Genomic DNA, 18802 nt, shown 5'->3' with positions numbered 1-18802 from the left:
TAATTAACGATTTGTTGTGTTAAGGCTAGGACTTGTTTTATAAAGGAGTCGCTTACCTTTATAAACTTCCTAATTTGTCTAGTAAGGAGGACGGTCTCTTTACTAACTATAGTATACTAATATATAGTTCTAATTTAATAAATTAGTAGTATATATAATAGTACTATAGACGTCTAGCGTGTGTTAACGATTACTTAATTGTCTTAATAACCTAATGATTGTATTGTTTAACTAGTTTAGTAATCCTATAATAATCCCTAATAATAATCGACCCTTAATATAGGTTTAGTAATTACGTATTACTTAATGATTTGATTTAACAGAGGTCCTTAATCCCTAATAGTGTAGCTAGGCTACTAGTACGACACGTAGTGTTACTAGTGTACCTGTTAAGCGACAGGGCTAGTCTTAGTAGTATTACTACTAGATGTTATAGTTATTACGTAGAATCGCTACTTATAGCGCGTTTTATGTATATTAAATTCTATAATTGTCCTGTTTCTTTAGATATAGGCTATTTACAGGCTGTGCGCGCTACGCTCCTTCCTTCTTGTACACTATATACTGTGTCTTGTACGCTGTACACAGCGTCGCTTACTCTACTATAACAATTATAGTACTACTAAAGTACTAGGTTCTTATTACTACCTTACTAGAACTTAACCTTTTAGCCTAGTAATACTAAATATACTAATAAGACACTAGTAAAGTACTAGTAAGGCGCCGGCTACTAGCTAGGGCTACTCTTTTTTTTATAACTTCTTTACTAAGTAGTACTTAGCTAGACAGAACTATAAGAATTAGCTAGTAGATAGTAGCTAATAGATTAGTATATAAGTACTCTTACCTTTTTTTATTACTATTATAAAGTTATAGAACGTTTATAGTACTCTTAAGTAGAGTACTTACTATAAGGCCTACTACTATTAGTCTAGCTACTAGTAGTTAAGGACTAGGTAAGCCGCTATCTTTAAGGCCTTACTATAAGGGTACTAGAAAGTTACTACTTCTAGTACTTTATACTTAAAAAGAAAAGCCTAAAGTCTAACTTTACTAGTATAGATCTATATTAAAAGAGAGCTCTTATACTTATAAAAGAGTAAGTACTTCTTAAGGGTATTTATTAAGAAGGTAAGTAGCGCGGCTAGGGCGGCGCTTTAGTAGTATACTAGTAAGCTATTATATTAAGACTATTATACCTTTTAGTTCTTTTATAAGGTCTCTTTTAAAAGAGAGTCCTTATACTAGTCCTTTACTTACGTAGCTTAGCTTACCTTATACTTAAGTAACGTATAAGGTAGCGTTATAGTAGCGCTATAATAGCGTCTCTAGTATTATTAAAGACAGGTTACTACTTTATTATAGATAGACTATATAAGTTTGTCTTTACTTATATATTTAAGACGTTATTTAAAGTCTACTACTTACTTATTAAAGTAAAGGTTAAGTAAGAGCGTAACTATTTTAGACTTAAAGAACTAGATAAGAGTTACTTAGTACGCCCTTATAATAACGTAAAGGTACTATAACTACTTTATAGTAAGGTCTTTTATAATCTCTTTAGCTTACTACTTAAAAGGATAGTACTAGACCCTTATACTATATACTATAGTACTTTAGATTACTTTTATATAGATCTTTCTTATATATAGTAGGCTATATCCTTATATAGATATAGTAAGCCTTATAAGTATAAACTACTAAGTAGTAAACTTTTGTTTAATAGTGTTAAGGTAGCCCTTTTATCTAAGCTTCTAATCTATCTAAACCCTTAAAAAGTAAGCCTCTTAGACTAAAGGTATAACCTAGCCGTTAAGGTAGACAGGCGTTATTAGTATAGTATAAACGTAAGTAAGGTAAAAAAGCTTACTTTTCTTAAAGGTAAACTTTATTTCTCTTATATATAACTACTAGCTATATATTTACTACGCCTTTTTAAGGTACTAACGTATCTCTATTATGTCTTTACTAAAAGCTAAGAGATTAAGGTTGTTAGTAAACCCTACTATAATAAGGCTTATATAACCTTATAGTAACGTATATAAGCTTATAGTATAAAAGAGAAAGAAGATAAGAAAGAAGAGTAAGCCTTATAGTACTTTTATAGTAACCTCTTAAGGTAGTACTACCTCTTTATTAAAAAAGAGACTAGCTGTCTAATTAGTAAGAAAGCTATATACTTACTATATAGCCTATATAAGAAACCTTAGGTACTAGAGAGTATAGAGAAGGCGTATATAGTTTACTATATTAAAGGCGCCTTTAATATTAAGTTAGAGAAAGAACGTTATAGCCTTATAGCTTTATACTATATATATAGCGTTAACTACTATTTTAACTATAAGGTCTATTAAGCGTTATAGCTAGTTCCTTATCTATATCTTTAAGAGAAGCCCTTACGACTTTATAGCGTTAGTAAAGTACTAGCTAATTACTAACTTAATTACTTTACCTATTATATTTAAGAGTAATATTAGCCTATAGGCCCTTATAGTTTGTTACTATTTAAGGGTCTTTCTAGGCTTATATAGTACTACTACTTTTACTACTTTAAACTATATAAGAAAGTACCTTAACTAGAGGCTTATAGTTACTATTAGTATAAGAAGCTTAGCTAAAGGGTACTTATATACCTTAAGAAAGCTAGTAAGTAGTAGGTTAGGGCCTAGTACCTTTTAGGTACTTGTCTTTTAGAGAACGTTAGTAATATCTACCTTTATTATAGTGTTATTAATAGTAAACTATTAGTACTACTTGTCTTAAAGGTCTAGAATAACGTTACTAAGATTAGCTATTAATTCTAAAAAGAACTACTAGCTTAACATTATTACTTTATTATAGTAGCTTATAGCTAGTACTTTCTTATTAGCGCCTTATAAAGGTAAGAGTAAGGCCGGTTCTAAAAGTATATAGCTATAAAGCCTAGCCTACCTCTTAAGACTCTAGAGTTTTTATTAGTCCTTTAAGGTAGTAGTAAAGGTACTATACTAGCTTCTAGTTTTTATATCTTAGATTATATAGAGTTAATAAGTACTAGCCTACTAGAGGTCGCGCTAGTAGAGCTTAGTTAAGGTAGTAGCGTATTAATAGTACGTTACCTATACTTACTAGACAGCCTTAAGGACCTTACTATTCTACTAAGGCTTAGTACGCCCTTAGTTAACCTTCTTTCTTAAAGTAAATATATCTATAATACGTATAAGCTAAAAGGTAAGTAAGTTAACTACCTTATCGACCTTATAAAGTATATCTAGCGGTTTTAAGAAGAGGTAAAGCCTCTTAGCCTTAATTATTACTAGTTCTTAGTCTATTAAGGTCTAGCTCTATCTTAGTACCTTTATAGCTCTCTCTTAGTAATCCTTTACTTAGGTAGTAACCTTAATTAGCTAGGTATAGTAGTTAGATTTCTTATACCTTAGGTTACCTTAATAAGTATACTAGAGTATTACTATAACTTATATATAGTTAATTATTAAGTCTTGTTTATTATGTTACTACTATATTAGCTCTTCTTAAGGTATATATAGTAAGAGCTGTTACTTATAGGCTAGATAGAAAAGGGTCTCTAATTTAAGGGTAGTCTTACTAGCTTTATCTTAAAGTAAGTAATAAAGGTTTATATTACTTATAATAATCTATAGCCTCTCTAGGCCTTTCTTAGTAAGCTACTAGAGAGGGCTAGCCTAGCCTAGAAAGTTAGGAATTAGTAAGTATATTAACTAGATAGTAATACCTTATAAAGTAACGTAATACTAGTTAACACTTATCTTTACTACTTAAGTAAAAGGTAAGTACTACTTATAAACGTAAATAACTACTTTACCTTTACTCTTATAGACTTACTAGTACTTTACTTATACTAAGTAGTAGACTGTCTTTATCTAAGTATTATACTATAACTTCTAAATTACTATAACGTTAACTTTATAGCTATTATAAAGTACTATTAAGGTAAGGCTATTCTTTCTTATAGTATTTTAGTATACTATTATTAATTTTATTACTAAGAGTCTAGGATCTATAAGTCTTACGTTATAAAAGGGTCGCTAGACCCTTAGCTAGCTCTTTAGCTTAATATCTCTATAATGTTATAGCTCTAGACTATTACTATATCTAGTACCTTAATAAGAGGGCGCCCTTACCTTACTAGAGTCTTTACTATAGGCTTCTTACTATTACTTGTCTATAGTCTCTTAAGTACTATAATCTAGTAGCTATTATTACTATCTTATAAGGACGCTAGCGTAATACTAAGTACTTAGCTAGTAAAGCTACTCTTAGATACCTTAAACTATCTAGGCCTTTATTAATATATAGTATATACTTACTCTTTTACCTTAAGGGCCTTAAGATACTAATAGTCTTACGTTATATATAGTCTACTATAGTTAATATATCTCTTTTTATTATTAAGCTAAGGGTACTCTTCTTTACCTTAAAGGTACACTACTCTTATATAGTAGCTATACTAGGCCTAGTTCTTATAAAACTACTTAATATAGCTAAACTAGTAGTACTAAAAGTATCTTTAGATTTGTAGGTTAGCTAAATATAGTTTATAGTTAAAGATCTAGGCTTACTAGATTAACCCTTGTTTATATAAGTATATTACTATATTAGTACTCTAAAGGTATAGTACTACTATTATAAACTTTACTATAAAGGCCTTAATAAGTTTAACTTTAACCTTTATAATATATAGTATATAGACTTAGATCTTTACTAGTAACGCTCTTAGCTTTACTTATATAATCTGTTCTACTAGTAAGCCCTTTATAATTACTATAAACTTACTCTTATAAAGCTAGGCTATAAGCCTAAACGCCCTTTATACTTAGCCTTAATCTTAGATTACGTTCTTTAGTATAGCCTCTTTAAACATAAGGATAGTATTACTACTAGGTAGCTAGTAGGTTACTACTACCTTAGTACCTCTAATTACTATATTAGCTACTATTACTACTTTAATAACACTATAATATACTAGGTCTTTTGTTTATCTATCTACTCTAATTCTTAGCTCTTTAATCTACTTCTCTAGTATAACCTATACTCTTATTAGGCACTAGCTTACTACTAACGCGTAAGTAGCCTAAAGGGCTATTATTACTACTAGCCTCTAAAAGGCCTCTTCTAATATTATTCTTAATTATCTAATTATTACTAGGTTATTATTAGAAAAAGACCTAAAGATACGTAAGAAAGTCGTTATATTTATAGCTCTTATCTTTACTACTATTATTATTATAGTAATAAGGTTATATAAGAGACGTAATATCTTCTTCTTCTTACCTAGTATTATATAGGCTTTAATCCTTTATATAATTTTCTTTATCTTATTATCTTTATTACTCTTACTACTCTTTAGCTCCTTACTATAGCTCTTAGTTAAGGTATAAGAGTACTAGCTTCTACTTATAAGTAAGTAGTATTAGCTTTGTTTAAGTCTAGTATACTTACTATCTGTTACTATAGGCTTATCTATAGTCTACTAGTACTTTAGAGAGTATCTAAAGGTACTAATTTTAATTTTATTATTTATTTTTAAGTTTTTAAGGTAGTAAGAGGTATAGACAACCGTTTTTTTAATATAATGTTAATAATAATAACCTTTTTACTCTTTTCTAAAGTAGGTCTAGAGTGTTTTTACCTAGCCCTTTTATAATGTTTAGTACTTATAGATCTATCTTTAAAGAGCTAAAAAAAGGTTTTACTTAGATTAGTCTAAATACTTTATTAAAGGTTTATATATTCCTTATTATTAGTACCTCTTATTACTTACTTATAGACTAACGCTCTTACCTTATATAGCTAAAGCCTACTAAGTAGCCTATATCTATAGCTAACCTATATCCCTCTTTACTTCTTACTTTTATTAAGTAAAGAAAGGAAAAAAAAAGGATACTAGCTAAGCTAAGATTAAGAGTAGTACTAGAAAAGGTAGTAGCCTAGCTAAAGTTAAAGCTAAAGCTAAAGCTAAAGATAATAATAATAATAAAGATAGTAGTATAGATAATAATAATAGTAATAATAAGACAGTTGTCTACGCCTCTTACTACCTTAAAAACTTAAAAACAAACGATAGAATTAAAATTAGTACCTTTAGATACTCTCTAGAGTACTAGTAGACTATAGGCAAGCTTATAGTAACAGATAGTAAGTATACTAGACTTAAACAAAGCTAACACTACTTACTTATAAGTAAGAGCTAGTACTCTTATACCTTAACTAAGAGCTATAGTAAGGAGCTAGAGAGTAGTAAGGGTAATAAGGACAATAAGATAGAGAAAATCATATAAAGAATTAAAGCCTATATAATACTAGACAAGAAGAAAAAGGCGTTATATCTCTTATACAACCTTATTACTATAATAACAATAGTAGTAAAGACAAGAGCTATAAATATAACGACTCTCTTATATACCCTTAAGTCCTTCTCTAACAATAACCTAGTAATAATTAGATAATTAAGAACAATATTAGAAAAGGCCTTCTAAAGGCTAGTAGTAATAGTAGCCCCTTAGGCTACTTACGCGTTAGTAGTAAGCTAGCGCCTAATAAGAGTATAGGTTATACTAAAAAGGCGAATTAAGGAGCTAAGGATTAGGGCAGACAGACAGACAAAAGACCTAGTACGTTATAGCGCTATTAAAGTAGTAATAGTAGCTAATATAGTAATTAAGGGCGCTAAGGTAGTAGCGACCTACTAGCTACTTAGTAGTAATACTATCCTTACGTTTAAAGAGACTATACTAAAGAACGTAATCTAAGATTAGGGCTAGGTATAAAGAGCGTTTAGGCCTATAGCTTAGCTCTATAAGAGTAAGTTTATAGTAATTATAAAGGGCCTACTAGTAGAGTAGATTATATAGGTAGAGCTAAGAGCGTTACTAGTAAAGATCTAAGCCTATACGCTATATATTATAAAGGTTAAAGTTAAACCTATTAGGGCCCTTATAGTAAAGTTTATAACAATAGTACTATACCTTTAGAGCGCTAACGTAACGACGTGCTTATACAAATAAGGGTTAATCTAGTAAGCCTAGATCTTTAACTATAAGCTATATTTAGCTAACCTATAAATCTAAAGATACTTTTAATACTACTAGTTTAGTTATATTAGGCGGTTCTATAAGAACTAGGCCTAGTATAACTACTATATAAGAGTAGCGTACCCTTAGGGTAAAGAGAAGTACCCTTAACTTAATAGTAGAAAGAGATATATTAACTATAGTAGACTATATATAGTATAAGACTATTAGTGTCTTAAGGCCTTTAAGGTAAAGGAGTAGGTATATACTACGTATTAATAAAGGCCTAGATAGTTTAAGGTATCTAAGAGTAGCTTTACTAGCTAGGTACTTAGCGTTACGCTAGCGTCCTTATAAGATAGTAACGATAGCTACTAGATTATAGTACTTAAGAGACTATAGACAGGTAATAGTAAGAAGCCTATAGTAAAGACTCTAGTAAGGTAAGAGCGTCCTTTTATTAGGGTACTAGACACTATAATAGTCTAGAGCTACGACATTATAGAGATATTAAGCTAGGGAGCTAACTAGGGGTCTAGCGACCCCTTTATAACGTAAGAATCGTAGATCCTAGACTCTTAGTAATAAAATTAATAATAGTATACTAGAATACTATAAGAAGGAATAGCCTTACCTTAATAGTACTTTACGATAGCCGTAAAGTTAACGTTATAGTAATTTAAGAGCTATAGTATAATACTTAGATAAAGACAGTTTACTACCTAGTATAAGTAAGATACTAGTAGGTCTATAAAGGTAAAGATAGAGTAGCTATCTATATTTATAAGTAGTACCTACCTCTTACTTAAGTAATAAAGACAGGCGTTAACTAGTGTTACGTTACTTTATAAGGCGTTACTATCTAGTTAATATACTTACTAATTCCTAACTCCTTAGGCTAGGCTAGCCCTCTCTAGCGGCTTACTAAAAAGGACTTAGAGAGGCTATAGATTATTATAAGTAACATAAACCTCTATTACCTACTCTAAGACAAAGCTAGTAAGACTACCTCTAAATTAGAGACCTTTCTCTATCTAGCCTATAAGTAGTAGCTCTTACTATATATACCTTAAAAAGAGCTAATATAGTAGTAACATAATAAACAAGACTTAACGATTAACTACGTGTAGGTTATAGCGACGCTCTAGTATACTTATTAAGGTAACCTAGGGTATAAAGGATCCGACTACTATACTTAGCTAATTAAGGTTATTACTTAAGTAAGGGATCGCTAAGAGAGAGCTATAAAGACACTAGGATAGAGCTAGACCCTAATAGACTAAGAACTAGTAACGATTAAGGCTAGAAGGCTCTACCTCTCTTTAAGGCTACTAGACATACCTTATAAGGTTAATAAGGTAGTTAACTTACTTACCTCTTAGCTTATACGTATTATAGATATATCTACCTTAAGAAAGAAGGTTAACTAAGGGCGTACTAAGCCCTAGTAGAACAGTAAGGTCCTTAAGGCTATCTAGTAAGTATAGGTAGTACGTTATTAATACGCTACTACCCTAACTAAGCTTTACTAGCGCGACCTCTAGTAAGCTAGTACCTATTAACTCTATACGATCTAAGATATAAAAACTAAGAGCTAGTATAACGCCCTTACTATTACTTTAAAGGACTAATAAAAACTCTAGAGTCTTAAGAGGTAGGCTAGGCTTTATAGCTATATGTCTCTAGAACTAGCCTTACTCTTACCTCTATAGGCTACTAACAAGGAGGTACTAGCTATAAGCTACTATAATAAAGTAATAGTGTTAGGCTAACAGTTCTTTTTAAAATTAATAGCTAATCTTAGTAACGTTATTCTAGACCTTTAAGACAAGTAGTACTAATAGTTTACTATTAATAACACTATAATAGAGGTAGATATTACTAACGTTTTTTAAAAGACAGGTACTTAAAAGGCACTAGGCCTTAACCTACTACTTACTAGCTTCCTTAAGGTATATAGGCGCCCCTTAGCTAAGCTCCTTATACTAATAGCGACTATAAGCCTCTAGCTAAGGTACTTCCTTACGTAATTTAAAGTAGTAAAGGTAGTAGTACTACGTAAGCCTAGAAAGACCCTTAAGTAGTAATAAACCGCTAGGGCCTATAGGCTAATATTACTCTTAAACATAATAAGTAAAGTAATTAAGTTAGTAATTAGTTAGCGCTTTACTAACACTATAAAGTCGTAAGGGCTCTTCTTAGAAATGTAGATAAGGAACCAGCTATAGCACTTAATAGACCTTATAGTTAAAATAGTAGTTAATACTATATATATAGCGTAAAGCTATAAGGCTATAGCGTCCTTTCTCTAACTTAATATTAGAGGCGCCTTTAATATAGTAAACTATATACACCTTCTCTATACTCTCTAGTACCTAAGGTTCCTTATATAAGCTATATAGTAAGTATATAGCTTTCTTACTAATTAGACAGCTAGTCTCTTCTTTAATAAAGAAGTAGTACTACCTTAAGAAGTTACTATAAGGGTACTATAAGGTTTACTCTTCTCTCTTATCTTCTTTTTCCTTTATACTACTAGCTTATATACACTACTATAAGGTTATATAGGCCTTATTATAGTAAGGTTTACTAACGACCTTAACCTCTTAGCTTTTAGTAAAGACACGATAAAGATACGCTAGTACCTTAAAGGGGCGTAGTAAATATATAGCTAGTAGTCGTGTATAAAGGAGATAGAGTTTACCTTAAAAAAGAGTAAGCTCTTTTACTTTACTTATACCTATACTATACTAACGATACTTGTCTACCTTAATAGCTAGGTTATACCCCTAGTCTAAGAGGCGCGCTTTCTAAGAGTTTAGATAGATTAGAAGCTTAGATAAAAGGGCTACCTTAACGCTATTAAACAAAAGTTTGTTACCTAGTAGTTCGCGCTTATAAGGCTTACCGCGTCCGCGTAAAGATATAGCCTGTTACGCGTAAGGGAGATCTATACAAAAGTAATCTAAAGTACTATAGTATATAGCGTAAGGGTCTAGTACTACCTCTCTAGGTAGTAAGCTAAGGAGATCGTAAAAGACCTTACTATAAAGTAGTTATAGTACTTCTACGTTATTATAAGGGCGTACTAAGTAATACCTGTCTAGTTCTTTAAGTCTAAAATAACTACGCCCTTACTTAACCTTTACCTTAATAAGTAAGTAATAGACTTTAAATAACGTCTTAAATATATAAGTAAAGGTAAACTTATATAGTCTATTTATAATAAAGTAGTAACTTATCTTTAATAACACTAGAGACGCTACTATAGTACTACTATAGTACTACCTTATATATTACTTAAGTATAAGGTAGGCTAAGCCGCGTAAGTAAAGGACTAGTATAAGGACTCTTTCTTAAAAGAGACCTTATAAAGGAACTAGAAGGTATAATAGTCTTAATACAATAGCTTACTAGTACACTACTAAAGCGCCGCCCTAGCCGTACTACCTGCCCTCTTAGTAGATACCCTTAAGAAGTACTTACTTCTTTATAAGTATAAGAGCTCTTTTTTAATATAGATCTATACTAGTAAAGTTAGACTCTAGGCTTTCCTTTTTAAGTATAAAGTACTAGAGGTAGCGACTCCTTAGTACCCTTATAGTAAAGCCCTAGAGACAGTAGCTTACCTAGTCCTTAACTACTAGTAGCTAGATTAATAGTAGTAAGCCTTATAGTAAGCGCTTTACTTAAGAGTACTATAGACGTTCCGCGACTTTATAGTAGTAATAGAGAAAGGTAAGAGCGCTTATATACTAATCTATTAGCTACTATCTACTAGCCGATTCTTATAGTTCTGTCTAGCTAAGTACTACCTAGTAGAGGAGTTATAAGAGAGGGAGTAGCCCTAGCTAGTAGCTAGCGCCCTACTAGTGCCTTACTAGCGTTATGTTTAGTATTACTAGGCTAGAAGGTTAAGTTCTAGTAGAGTAGTAATAAGGACCTAGCGCTTTAGTAGCGCTATAATAGTGTAAACATAAGTAATAGTACGTAGGTTTTTACCTAGCTTTAGTACGGTTTTACTACGTGATTTATGTAGTATAGAGGTTCTGTATGTAATAGGCATAAGTAGTAAGAACAATAATAATAATAATAATAGTAATAACTAAGATAAAGACAAAGATAAAGTAAAGAAAGAAAAAAAAGAAAGGCCTAGCTAAGGGTATATATACTTATAAGACTAAGGCTTTACTACTTTCTTAAGATACTTCTTTATTAATTTCCCTTATCTAGTCTATCTATATAAAGTACACTACCTTTCTTAAGTAAGAAGTAGTAGTTATAGTACGTAAAGTAAAAAAAGAAAAAGAAGAGAAAGATAAAGGTAAAGATAAAGATAAAGATAAAGAAAGAGATAAAAATAAGAATAATATTAATAATAATAATAACCTAGACTATTTTAATAAGTTAGTAAGAGATATACTAGTCTAAGCCTAAAGAAAGGGTACTAAAGAGTCTAAGAAAGAAGATACTAAAAAAGATAAGAAAGAAGAGAAAGAAAAGAGAGTTAGTAAGGCTAGTAAAAAGAAAAAAAAAGAAAAAGAAAAAGATAAAGATAAAGATAAGAAAAGAAAAGAGAAAGGGCTTATTATAACTAACTAGAGAGAAGATAGTACTATAAAAGATGTTACTACCTTATTAGTTAGTTACTAGAGTAGACCTATATTATAAAGTAGTATATATACTATCTTATATTAGTACTATCTCTTACTAACCTTTACTTAAGGTTAGTAGTACGCCTACTATATATATAGTAGTAAGAGCCTATTAGTATAAAGTAGTTACTTTCTTAAGGTTACTATCTTTACTATATTAAAATACTGTTTTTAAACTTTATATACTAATATAAGAAGGCGTTAAAAGATAACGTCTATAATTATTATACTTAGTAACGTTCTTTTTATAATAAAGTATAATTCCCTTAGCCCCTTTTCTCTTAGCCCTTACTAACCCTCTAGCAGAGGCTAGAAGAAAAGAGGCTAAGGAAATTATACCTAATACTATATTATCTTAGTATATAGTATTATTCTTATTAATCCTTAGAAGAGGTTCTTTTAAATAGGCTTATAATAAAACTAATACACTACTCTAGTATTTAATGTTTAGCTTTACTATAACGTTTACTATTACGTTATTAAAGTACTTAATTACTTAGTGTAGTATAGGTCTGTTAATAACCTACTTATTTAAGTATACTATATTTAAATCCTTTACTTACTTAAAGATATAATTAACGATCTACTATATTAATACTAGTACTTACTTTATAAAGGACTTACTTACTTTTATAAACTTTTTAATTTACTAAGTAAGAAGAACCGTTTCTTTACTAACTATAGTATAGTCTTATTCTATAATTTTAACTTAATAGTGTTAAATTAGCGCTATTATTCTATATATATAATAGTGTTATAGCGTGTCTAGATAATCCTTACTAATTGTATTCTAATTTAGTAATTTAATAATAATCCTTAATAATAATATATACTATCTAATAATTATAAGTCTTGTTTATATAAAGGTCTCTTGTCTATTAGTATAGCTAAAGCTACTAGTACAACGTTAACAACGTGCTAGTACTTGTTTATCTAAAGAAGCTAGTTTTAAGGGTATTACTACTACTTTGTTACTATATAAGTAGTATTTAATAGTTTTAGTAAAAGATAGGTAGTATTTCTCTTTTCTACTAGTCTATTTACATGTATTCTTATATCTAGCGTGCCTACCTTATAAGCACGTACCTTTATCTATTATACGACTGTAATAATAAGATAGATTAAGACTACCTTATAATAAGTTTCTAAACCTTCTTAAGTAGCTTATCTAAAGGCTAAAAGAGCTATAAGTAACTACTTACTAACTAGGGTTAAAGAGAGTAACTAGAGTATAAAGTAAAGTAGCTAAAGCTAGTAATATAATAGCTTTAAGCCTAGATAGCTTAATATATAGATTTACTACTCTTAATTGTCCCTGTAGGTAGTAGCTCTTACTATACACACTCTAGAGAGAGCTAATATAGTAGCGACATAACGAACGAGACTTAACGATTAACTACGCGTAGGTTATAGCGACGCTCTAGTATACTTATTAAGGTAACCTAGGGTATAAGGGATCTAACTACTATACCTAGCTAATTAAGGTTATTACTTAAGTAAGAGATTACTAGAAGAGAGCTGTAAAGGTACTAGAATAAAGCTAGACCCTAATAGACAAAGAACTAGTAATAATTAAGGCTAAGAGGCTCTACCTTTTCTTAGAGCCGCTAGACACACTCTATAAGGTCGATAAGATAGTTAACTTACTTACCTCTTAGCTTATATATATTATAGACATATCTACCTTAAGAAAGAAGGTTAACTAAAGGCGTACTAAGCCCTAGTAGAACAGTAAGGTCCTTAAGGCCGTCTAGTAAGTACAGGTAGCGTACTATTAATACGCTACTACCCTAACTAAGCTCTACTAGCGCGACCTCTAGTAGGCTAGTACCTATTAACTCTATATAATACAAGACGTAAAAACTAAGAGCTAGTATAGTGCCTTTACTACTACCTTAAAGGACTAACAGAAACTATAGAGTCTTAAGAGATAGGCTAGGCTCTATAGCTATATGCCCTTAAAACCGGCCTTACTCCTGCCTCTTTAGGGCGCTAATAAGAAAGTACTAGCTATAAGCTATTATAACAAAGTAATAGTATTAGGCTAACAGTTCTTTTTAGAATTAATAGCTAATCTTAGTAACGTTGTTCTAGACCTCTAAGACAAGTAGTACTAACGGTTTACTATTAACGACGCTATAATAAAGGCAGATATTACTAACGTTCTCTAAAAGACAAGTACCTAAAAGGCGCTAGGCCCTAACCTACTACTTACTAGCTTTCTTAAGGTATATAGGCGCCCTTTAGCTAAGCTCCTTATAGTAATAGTAACTATAAGCCTCTAGCTAAGGCACTTCCTTATGTAGTTTAAAGTAGTAAAAGTAGTAGTACTACATAAGCCTAAAAAGACCCTTAAGTAGTAATAAACCGCTAGGGCCTATAGGCTAATATTACTCTTAAACGTAATAAGTAAAGTAATTAAGTTAGTAATTAGCTAGTGCTTTACTAAAGCTATAGAGTCGTAAAGGCTCTTTTTAGAAATATAGATAAAGAACTAGCTATAGCGCTTAACAGACCTTATAGTCAAAATAGTAGTTAACGCTATATATATAGCGTAAAGCTATAAGGCTATAACGTCCTTTCTTTAACTTAACATTAAAGGCGCCTTTAATATAGTAAACTATATACGCCTTCTTTATACTCTCTAGTACCTAAGGTTCTTTATATAGGCTATATAGTAAGTACATAGCTTTCTTACTAATTAGACAGCTAGTCTCTTCTTTAATAAGGAGGTAGCGCCGCCCTAAGAAGTTACTATAAAGGTACTATAAGGTTTGCTCTTCTCTTTTATTCTCTTTCTCTTTTATACTACTAGCTTATATACACTACTATAAGGTTATATAGGCCTTATTATAGTAAGGTTTACTAACGACCTTAACCTCTTAGCTTTTAGTAAGGACACAATAAAGATACACTAGTACCTTAAAGAGGCGTAGTAGACATATAGCTAGTAGTCGCGTATAAGAAAGATAAAGTTTACTTTAGAAAAGAGTAAGCTCTTTTACTTTACTTATACTTATACTATACTAACGACGCCTGTCTACCTTAACAACTAGGTTATACCCTTAGTCTAAGAGGCGTGCTTTCTAAGAGTTTAGTTAGACTAAAAGCTTAGATAAAAGGGCTACCTTAATACTATTAAACAAAAGTTTACTACTTAGTAGTTTACGCTTATAAGGCTCGCTATGTCTATATAAGGATATAGCCTACTATACGTAAGAGAGATCTATACAAAAGTAATCTAGAGTACTATAGTATATAGCGTAAGGGTCTAGTACTACCCTTTTAGGTAGTAAGCTAAGGAGATCGTAAAAGACCTTACTATAAAGTAGTTATAGTACCTTTACATTATTGTAAAGGCGTACTAGGCAACGCCTGTCTAGTTCCTTAAGTCTAAAATAGCTACGCCCTTACTTAACCTTTACCTTAACAAGTAAGTAGTAGACTTTAAATAACGTCTTAAATGTATAAGTAAGAGAGAACTTATATAGTCTATCTATAATAAGGTAACGGCCTGTCTTTAATAACGCTAGAAACACTACTATAGCGCTACTATAGTACTACCTTATACGTTACTTAAGTATAAGGTAGGCTAAGCCGTATAAGTAAAGGACTAGTATAGGGACTCTTCCTTAAAGAAGACCTTATAAAGGAACTAAAAGGTATAATAGTCTTAATACGATAGCTTACTAGTACACTACTAAGGCGCCGCCCTAGCTACACTACCTGTCCTCTTAGTAGATACCTTTAAGAAGTACTTACTCTTTTATAAGTATAAGAGCTCTCTTTTAATATAGATCTATACTAGTAAAGTTAGACTCTAGGCTTTCTTTTTTAAGCGTAGAGTACTAGAGGTAGCGACCTTCTAGTACCCTTATAGTAAGGCCTTAGAGATAGTAGCTTACCTAGTCCTTAACTACTAGTAGCTAGATTAATAGTAGTAGGCCTTATAGTAAGCGCTCTACTTAAGAGCGCTATAGACGTTCTACGACTTTATAGTAGTAATAGAGAAAGGTAAGAGTACTTATATACTAATCTATTAGCTACTATCTACTAGCTAATTCCTATAGTTCTGTCTAGCTAAGCGCTACCTAGTAAAGGAGTTATAGAAGAGAGAGTAGCCCTAGCTAGTAGCCGGCGCCTTACTAACGCCTTACTAGCGTCTTGTTAGTATGTTTAGTATTACTAGGCTAGAAGGTTAAGTTCTAGTAGAGTAGTAATAAGGACCTAACGCCCTAGTAGTACTATAATAGTATAAACACAAGTAGTAGTACGTAGGTTTTTACCTGGCTTTAGTACGGTTTTACTACGTGATTTATATAGTATAGAGGTTCTGTATATAGTAGGTATAGGTAGTAAGAACAATAATAATAATAGTAATACTCTTAATTGTCTTAACTATCTTAATACTAATCTTAGTTATCTTAATACTATTATATACTATCTTAATACTACTACTTATCGCCCTTATAAGGCCGCTAGTAAAGCTATATAAAGAAAGGTAAAAAAGACTCTTTTTAGATACTACTACCTTTAATAAGACTAAAGCCTAGTTTATTATATAACGTTTAGTAGTTAAAGCTAAGCTTAAGATAGACCTTACTTATAACTTAGCTACTATACGATTTTAGTACGTTTATAGCTAGTTAATAAGTAAGGCCTTAGCCTAGATTACTTTATAAGTTAGATTAAATATATAAAATAGCTTATTTATTAAAGACAAGATAAATATCTAGCTATTAAAGTAACTCTAGTAAGCGTTTAATAACGTAAAGTTAAGAGAGTTAGTTAAGACATAACTATATAAGATAAAGTAAAAGAACTAGAGTTTTATAGTATTTCTTATAGACTTTAATTATATATTATTAGAGGCTAAAGGCCTAAATTAAGATAATAACGTAAAGAAATCCTTTTTAAAGAGTAGCTTATTAGATAAGCTTAACTTAATAATTATAGCTTAAGATATACTTAAGAAGTATAAGGATTTTTATAAGTTCTTATAGACTATAAGCTATAATATTAACGCTATTAAGCGGCCTAGCTAAAAGTAAGTAAGTTACTAGACTAAGGCCTACTATACCTTACCTTTATAGAATAATTAGTCTAATAACTATATAGACTAAGAGCTAACTTAGATAATAAGAGTTACTACTATCTACTTATAATAATAGTAGTAAGCCTAGTAAGTATTAGATAAGGTCGTTAGCTAATACTATACTATTAGAAAGTACTTATAATATAGTAGTAAAGACTACTATATCTAAGACTACTACTTACTACTAGCTTAAAAGCCTAGTAGCTTAACCTAACCTAAGAAAATAGCTATAGTATCTACTTTAAAGCTATATATAATAAGATACTAGACTAGTAAGAAAGCGTTAGATAAAGAAGATATATAAAAAAAAGAAAACTTAAAAAACAAGTAGCTTTTATTTAAAAGTATAGATAAGAGTAAAAGAAAAAGGTAAAATAGGCCTAAGACTAAGACTAGTAAAAGTTTAAAAAGAAAGTAATAAATTACTTACTTTTCTTAGTATTAATATTAGTTAATAAAGAATGTTTTACTTATATGTTAGTAGATTTAGGTTACTTATTATATAGTGGACAGGCAGCAGCTCAAGACCTGTGTGCCTACTTGTCCCTTGGCCTCTACTGAGGACGAATATATGATGAGGACCTCATCCTTCTATCAGCCAGTCCCAACGCGGGAGCACATCCGGTCGAGGGAAGCGGCGTTCAAAGCGAGGCGAATGAGGGGGTCAGATGCATGGGTGGCATATCACAGAGAAAATGGAGAGGTTGGCCTAGCTTTGTAAGCACAAGACAATATAGAACAAGAGAAGCAGTGTCAGCAAGTGCAGGAGAGGCAAGAACAAGAAAGGCAAGAGGAGGAAATGCGACGCCAAGAGACTCGAGCACAAGGGCGACGTGAACAAGAGAAGAGTGTCAAAGACTCTGAGCGAACCAGAAAGCGTCACACAAAATTTATATAGAGAGCATTCTCGCCGACGCCAGCGGAAAACAGAAGGGTTTTTCTGCTCAGACAAATGATTATCAGCAATTGGTAAGAGAACTGGTGGCAAAAGACCCTAGCTCAGACACTGCTGGCGATTCACAGGCTATTATAAGCGATGAATCCGGCGGGCGGCAGGAGAGGCTGGAGTGGGAGAGGCTGGAGCAGGAAAGACTGGCGATAACAGAGCAAGAGAGGCTGGAGAAGGAGATGCTAGAGTGGGCGAGACTAGAGCAAGAGAAGCGTGACCAGGAGAGGTTAGAGTGGGCGAAGTTACAAGAAAGCTTTGCACAGAAGCTACGAGAGCAGGAAAAAATAGACCAAGAGGAGCAAGAACAGGAGAACCGAGAACAAGAACAAGAGAACCGAGATCTAGACAAGCGGAGAATAGAGAGGCAGGGACGCGAGAGGCGAGAACAAGGGAGGTGGGAACAAGAGAAGACAATTGAGTCAGAGGGAGGTCTAGCAGCAGAAAGAACTGAACCAAGACCCAGGAGACGGCAGGTAAAGTTATACTCACTATCACTTATTTCAACGAGCTGACTTCTACAGGATCCAACTCCGCTGGCTCAAACGCTAGATTTGGTCTGGATCATGTTCAAGGGTCGAGAACGAGGCGTTTGGAGGACCGCTCACAGGCTCCATGTTTATTCCTCTGATTCATCCGAGGTCGAGCGAATAGCGGTCAAGTATATAAGGAAGAGAGAGCAGATAAGGGTATACGATACCGACTTAAATATTCTGACGCCACAAATTTGTTTCCAAGCTGCCATTGCTAACAGAAGCAACATGCTGCTTTTGATTCCAGCAAGGGAAATCGACATCAATGAAGAGCTAGAGGCCTCTGTCTCTCAAATGTTATCTGAATCAGACTCGCAAATAGAGACTGGTATCCAATGAGGTTGTCAGTGATATAGCGGCCAGCAGATAGATAGTAGAGAAACAATATAGCATGGGTGAGGTTCTTCTGGTAGTATCAATCAAACAGAGCATCTACTCTCAAGAACTCGTATTTATCCCCCTCGTCAAAATCAATCAGTTACCGACCATAATACACAGGAAATGGGAAGTTCTTCCGACATAATGCATTGTCATGTGAGAAA

General features: G+C 31.9%; 1 protein-coding gene across 1 annotated transcript; it reads left to right on the top strand.

Annotated features, from left to right (window-relative positions):
- Positions 1–214: 214 nt before the first annotated feature.
- Positions 215–18599, top strand: M430DRAFT_38457 (hypothetical protein; the record flags this gene model as incomplete). Its single annotated transcript, XM_024867246.1, has 4 exons — positions 215–220; positions 8744–8758; positions 17655–18203; positions 18252–18599. 4 exons carry the CDS (start codon positions 215–217, stop codon positions 18597–18599), a joined length of 918 nt encoding a protein of 305 aa, XP_024725239.1.
- Positions 18600–18802: the final 203 nt, after the last annotated feature.

Source organism: Amorphotheca resinae, assembly GCF_003019875.1.
Source record: "Amorphotheca resinae ATCC 22711 unplaced genomic scaffold M430scaffold_1, whole genome shotgun sequence".
Taxonomy (NCBI): Eukaryota; Fungi; Ascomycota; class Leotiomycetes; order Helotiales; family Amorphothecaceae; genus Amorphotheca; species Amorphotheca resinae.
The sequence above is the reverse complement of the archived record's forward strand: the minus strand, read 5'-3'. Positions and strand labels throughout refer to the sequence as shown.